The 7423-nt window shown below is 19.0% G+C and overlaps 1 protein-coding gene and 1 pseudogene across 1 annotated transcript, besides 1 other annotated feature; both read left to right on the top strand.

Annotated features, from left to right (window-relative positions):
* Nucleotides 1–2514: 2514 nt before the first annotated feature.
* Nucleotides 2515–3821, top strand: PADL01_0412200 (rifin PIR protein, putative; the record flags this gene model as incomplete). The annotated part of the gene is made up of 2 exons (XM_028685239.1): nucleotides 2515–2604; nucleotides 2736–3821. 2 exons carry the CDS (start codon nucleotides 2515–2517, stop codon nucleotides 3819–3821), a joined length of 1176 nt encoding a protein of 391 aa, XP_028536757.1.
* A 1977-nt stretch (nucleotides 3822–5798) lies between these two features.
* PADL01_0412100 lies at nucleotides 5799–6882 on the top strand (annotated as a pseudogene).
* Nucleotides 5799–6882: a sequence feature (rifin).
* Nucleotides 6883–7423: the final 541 nt, after the last annotated feature.

Here is a 7423-nt window from a genome sequence, read left to right as displayed (position 1 = left end):
ATATTTATAGCAAAAAAAAAAAAATATAGAAATATATATATTTGTCAAAAAATAATTCTATAAATATTGGAATATATATATATATTAATTTAAATTAAAATTATATTGAAAGTTATATTTCTAGCATAAATTATGTGATATAAGATATATGAATTATAAATTATAACATGAAGTAAAATATGAAATAATATACAAAGTAATATATATAAAAGGAAAATATATATATATACATATTATTATATTATTAAAAATTATTGTAAATTTTTATTTTATTTATATATATGTATGTATATCTTTTTTTATGTATTTCATTTTTATAATATTAGAAAATAAAACATATTATAAGTACAAACATATAATCAAATGAATATATATATATATATATTTATTTATTTATTTATAGAAATATGTATATATTTTTGTTTAATAAAATGTTCATATACTCTATATTTATGTTAATCAAATTTCCAAAACTTCGTTATAATATAACATTAAATAAAACAAATATATATATATATATATATATATATAATACTTATATAATTAAAAAAAATTTGTTTATTATCCTAATACTAATATTTTTGAACATTATTTATATAATATAATAATACAAAAAATAACAGTACAAAAAAAAAAAAAAAGAAAAAAAAAAAAATATATATATTGTATAGAGAATCATAATAACCTCCCAAAGAAGATATAATAATAACAAAACTAATTATTATGTTATTATTGTCTTTTTATGTATTTTATATAATTACTATTTTTACTAGATGCGAATTAATAGTTATATAAGTTTTATATACACATACACAAAAAAAAAAAAAAAAAAAAAAAAAAATTTTAAAAGTGTCCATAACCATAACCCCAAACGACCACTATAAATCATACCCAAATGAACATAGATATATATACCCTTAAACCAAATACGTAACATAGAATCAAACAAAAAACAAACATACCGACACACAGCAATCTACCAATATTCATAAATATTTTATATAATGCACAAAGCATTATATATTATGTTATATATATATATATATATATATATATATAAGAGTCTATGTTTAGAATAGAATATATAGAGAAAGATATAATATGTTTTTTTTTATAAAAAAATAATAAATTATATATATATATATTATTATTACTAATGGACATATCCACATGATATTATTATTTAAATAACGAACAAAGAATAACAAGATATATATTTATATGTGTATGTGTGTTATATTTTCTGGTATATTACAAATTGTAATTAAAATTAGGAATATTTCCATTATATATATATTATGCAATGTTACCTTATGAACTATAGAATTATTTTATATATTATACTATATTATTCTTTGTTTGTATAAAAAAGATAATATATATTTTTTCTTAGTAAATAATATGATATTATATATAATAAATATATTGTTAAAATTATAGATATTTTATTAATTAAAATTTAATAAATCTATTATTAAGGTTATGTATATAAATTAAATGATATTTAATAAATATAATATTAAGTTTCTAGATATATATTGTTCAAAAAATTGAATATTAACATATTAAATAAATATATATATATATAATATATCATATTTATATAAATTAGAATTTATATGAAATACTATAAATTAAACTAATTTATTATAATATAATATTTCTTTTTTAATAGGTTTTACTAAATTTTATGAAAAAATAAAAACCTAGTTTTCTTGTTTTTATCTATATAATTTTATTTAATTTTTTTTTATTTGTTCTTCATAATATAATATTATATTTGGTGCTATTAATTTTGAAAATAACTAAAAAGAAATATATATATTATTAATTCAATTATATATTATAATAGATACATTAGAGAGGAACTTATAAAAAAGAATAAACATTAGAAATGACAAAAAAAAAAAAAAATTAAATTAATAAAAAATATACATTTTTATTAAAAAACTTATATTATTTGTTTTTGTGTTTGATATTACATATTTTGATGTATATGTTTTCTTGTTAATTGTTTTATAATTCCACTGTTACGAGAATATATGTTAGTATATATGTATTATAAATTTACGATGTAATGTGTTGTAATATGTATGTTATAAGAAGCTTGAACAACTATTGTTCTACACATTCTTGTGTTGTTTATAGTAAAAAATATGTTGTTTAGTACTATATTATTATATTAATAGGTGAAGAAATAAAATTTTATTTGAATTTATGTTATAATATAAAATTAAATTTCATTAAAAAATTAAAAATATAAAATATTTTAATTTACTACATAATTTTTTAATTTTTTTTTATTTTAATTTATTTTATTATTTGTTTTTTGAGTTATAAAAAGAAGAGAAATGTGATTCTAATAAACAATCATGTTTGTATAAAGGAAGGATAAATGCATTTTATGAGAATAATAGAGTAACAATTTAGATTAATTTTTATATAAAAATTATAAAATAAACGTTATAAATGTAAATATATTGGTTATTATATTTTTAATTATAAACCATTATAATGATATCCATAAAAATGAAGTTCTATAATTTTAAGATTTTGTTCTTTTCGATAGTTTTAAAAATATTATTATTATTATTATATTCAAGTGTATGTAAAAAAATAAAATAAAATAATTATTATTCACATATATATATATGTATATATCTTTTAATTATAATATCCATATAAACATTTATGAAAATACATATATATTGTACTTTCATCCTTTTTCTTTTTAGGAAAAAAGGTTAAAAAACCACTACCCTAATACTCATACAAAAACCACCAAAAAAACAACTATATCACAACTATTATGCGAATATGATGTATATACGTCAATTTATGATAATGACCCGGAAATGAAAACATTGATGGAAAACTTCGATAGACAAACATCACAAAGATTTCATGAATACGATCAAAGTATGATCAAAAGAAGACAAAAATGTAAAGAACAATGCGATAAAGATATACAAAACATAATATTGAAAGATAAAATAGAAAAAGAATTAACAGAAAAATTGAGTGCGTTGAACACAAATATAACTACTGAGGATATACCTACATGTGTTCGTGAAAAATCAGTTGCAGATAAAGTGGAGAAAACATGTTTGAGATGTGGAGGAATATTGGGAGGGGGTGTGGCCCCTGAATTAGGTTTGATAGGTGCAACTGCCTTATATGCTATAAATGCTTGGAAACCTGGTGCTTTAGCTTCTGCTGGTAAAGCTGCAGGTATTGAGGCAGGTGTTGCTGATCTTGTTGCAGAATTAAAAAATATGTGGCAAATGAACTATTTAGTTGATAAGGCGTTGGAAGACCTTGTTACAAAAACAACATATACTAATTATAACTTGTTGGCTACATCGTTTAAGTTTGAATATCAAAAATTGTGCATGTCACAAGCTGATCCAAGTGGTGCTTTTTGCATTATACCAAAAGAGAACTATACTACAGTTATAGAAAACACTGCAAAATTGCTTGTCGGAAAAGCTAACAAAACTGTTGAAACCACTACTGCTAGTGAAACTGCCAGAATAACTACAGCACTAACAAACGAAAAGACTGCTGAGATAACTGATTTTAGTACTACATACAATACTGCCATAATAGCATCCATTGTTGCAATTATAGTTATAGTTTTGGTTATGGTAATTATTTATTTGATATTACGTTATCGTAGAAAAAAAAAAAATGAAGAAAAAATTACAATACATAAAATTATTAAAATGATAGATACGATGTATTGTGACATGAAGAGTATTTTAGTGTATTGTGAATTGTTTTATTTCATATACAAGGATTCTATAATTATTGGTTTTTAGTTAAAACATTAGATTTTTATATTTCATATTTTTTATGCTATTTTAATCTTATAAGATAATTTAATTATTTATGTTTTTTAATTTTTCTGTTATTTTTAAAAAAATACCATACATATTTAATTTTAAATACAAAACTTATATAAATATAACTTGTTCACATATATATATATATATATATATATATATATATTTATATATTTATAATATGATTCATATGAACTATTATATAATGGAATATCTAAGAAAATAAATATATTTTATTGTTAATAATATAATGAAATATAAATCAAAATATATGTTTATTTATAAAATATAAATTAAGACAAGTAAATACAACTTCAATTGACCACAGTCATCTTTGATATTATTTATTTTTTCCTTTTTATATGTATTTTATTCCTTATTCTAAAATTGATATTCCCCTTATTAAATATTCATTAGGACGAAAATCATAATATATATATTTAGGAATCGATAATTATATGAATCCTTTGGGAAATTCAAAATAATAAAGATATATATATCTTAATATATATATATATATATATAATTATTTGACATTATTCATGAACTAATTCAAAATTCAAAATTCCTTATATAAGTGTACTTATTAATTTATAAAATATAATAATGAACTATTCATTTAACATAATGTTACCAAAAAGACCTTTCTAATGTAATACAATTATTTTATAAAATATGATTTCTCCTATTATAATAGCATTTTTCTATGTTTCTCATTTTTGTTCTTGTTTTTTTTTTTTAACTCATAGTTATAATTATTTCATATACAAAAAAAAAATTTAATAAATATTATCAATTTTTTCCTGTATAATTACTAATTATATATAGCATAAAAATATATTATCTGTTGTACATATTATTATATATATAATGTCCTATTATTTTTTCAGTATACATAATAATAATTAATATAATGTAATAATTAAAAAAGGAATATATATATATTTACAACGTATAAATATAAAATTAACTTATCATAAATTTTAAAATATATTATCTACTACTTTAATTATAAATATAAAATATATAAACAATATTTTATAATATCTAAATTAGGGATATAATATATTTGTACAACTTTCATATTTACACAATAATATACTACGTAGCATTTAATTATATCAACGAGTTCATTATTTATTTATTTATAAAGATTAATATTAATATTAATACTCTCATCATTATATAATATAATTATTTAATAGAAAGAATTCATTTTTTTAAAATAGTCTCAAAACTTTTTTAAATGTAAAATTATTATTTATCTTAGTAACAACATAGATACAATAGAGAGAGACATACAACATAGAATAACATTTAGAACAAAAATAAAAATTATTAAATTAATAAAATATATTTTTTAATAAATTTGTATATACAATTGTTTTTATGTTTAATATAACATAGTATGACTTACAACATTTCTTGTTATTTTTTATTTGCTTACAATTATATAAATATATGTGCTAACATATGTATTATATATATATGTCATAGGAATTCTTCTAAGTAGTATAGTTAGCATATTTAAAAAAAAAACGATGATTCTACACATTTTTATATTTTTCCAATAAAAAAAAAATTCTTTTTGTATTTTAATGTTTGTCAAAATATATAAAAATAAATATTGTAAATTAAAAAAAGTATAAAAAATATAAAATGTTATATTATATTATATTATATTATTTTTTATTTTTCATTTTAATTTAAATCTTTTTTTTTTTTTCTTCTAAAAAAAATGTAATCATGGTTCAAATAAAGTTATATATATATATATATATATATATATATATAATTAAAACACAACTACATTACATCATAAAAAATATAATAACATTTCTATTAAACATATATTTTGTAAACAAAAAAATACAATAAATAATATTAATATTTATAAAAAAATTAATTCATGTTAATTTCACTAATAAAATATATTTTTAAATAAAAACAAAAATGAATACCTATTACATTAATGTGTTATTATTTCCCATTATATTAAATATATTAGTAATATTTCCAAATATATACAATTAAATAATAATATATATATATATATATATTATACATTATAAATATAATATATTCTTTATAGATAAATAAACAATGAAACCATAACATTACAACAAAACCACATAGAATTTTGTGTGAGTGCGAGATATATACGTCAATATATGATAATGACCCAGAAATGCAAAAATTGAAAGAAGATTTCCAACGTCAGACCTCTGAGCGATTCAAAGAATATAATGAAAGAATGCAAGAAAAACGTAAAGAATGTAAAGAACAGTGCAATAAAGAAATACAAAACATAATATTAAAAGATAAAATCGAAAAAAAATTAAAGGAAAAATTCACTATGTTGGAAACAGATGTAGATAGTGACGCTATCCCGACGTGCGTGTGCGAGAAATCGGTAGCGGACAAAACAGAGAAATTTTGTCTCAATTGCAGTAAAAATATGGTATCCATTGCCCCCTGTTGGGGTCTAGTATGTGGTGTAGGTTATAATGCGTGGACAATTTATGTGGAAGCACAGCTACTTGAAGCTGGTATTAAAAAGGGGTTAGAAGTGGGTTTGCTCCAAGTTGCAGAAATAATAAAACAAATAATGAAAAGTTTGCCATATAAGATACCTCCAATTGTGGTGCCCGATTTGATGGTTGCAGGAAACTTTTCTGATGGAGTAACACTTCCTAGTGTATTTAAAGCTTTTGATACTGCTATTGCAGGAACATAAGATATGAATCAGTATTCTTCCGTTTCCGCGCATGTACTAAATATTGCCAATAGACCTAGGCTTCTTAATTCCTATAAAATGGAAGTAGAAGCAGTTACAAATGCCTTTGCTCAAGGTAAAGCTACTGAGTCCGCTAATTTGGCACCCACAACTGCTACATTAACCACTGCTATTATTGCTTCTGCTGTTGCGATAGTTATTATCATTTTGGTTATGGTAATTATTTATATGATTTTACGTTATAGGCGAAAAAAAAAAATGAAGAAAAAACTACAATATATAAAATTATTAAAAGAATAAATATAGGGTCTTTCATACTCATAATAATCTCATTATTATATTCATTTTTTTTATTTCATTATACCATGATTTATATTACTATTAATATTTATATTTTTACATGTATTAAGTTATACATATATATATTAACTTGAAACGATCCCAATTAATTAAATTTTTATAGTGTTAGTTATTTATTATTTTATTTATTTATTTTTAACATTATTTGTTCTTTAATATTTAAAGAAATTTTTAATTTCTATTAAATACTTCAATTATATATCTAAGTATGATTTTTTCATATAAATAAATTCTATTATTTTCTTTATTTCATATATTTCTAATAATGGCAATAAAATATAGATAAATACCTAAAAATTTTATATTATTCTCATGATAAATGATGCTATACATTTCTTGTGGTTTAATTTTAACATCAAATAATTATTTGTTGTTAAAATATCCAACGTCGTTTTATACATTATAGATCATATATTTTGTTTTATTATTAAATGATACAATATATTTTTTAACCCAAAATATATATATATATCTTTACGTT

The sequence above is a fragment of the Plasmodium sp. gorilla clade G2 genome, assembly GCF_900097015.1.
Source record: "Plasmodium sp. gorilla clade G2 genome assembly, chromosome: 4".
In the NCBI taxonomy this organism is placed as follows: Eukaryota; Apicomplexa; class Aconoidasida; order Haemosporida; family Plasmodiidae; genus Plasmodium; species Plasmodium adleri (nom. inval.).
The sequence above is the reverse complement of the archived record's forward strand: the minus strand, read 5'-3'. Positions and strand labels throughout refer to the sequence as shown.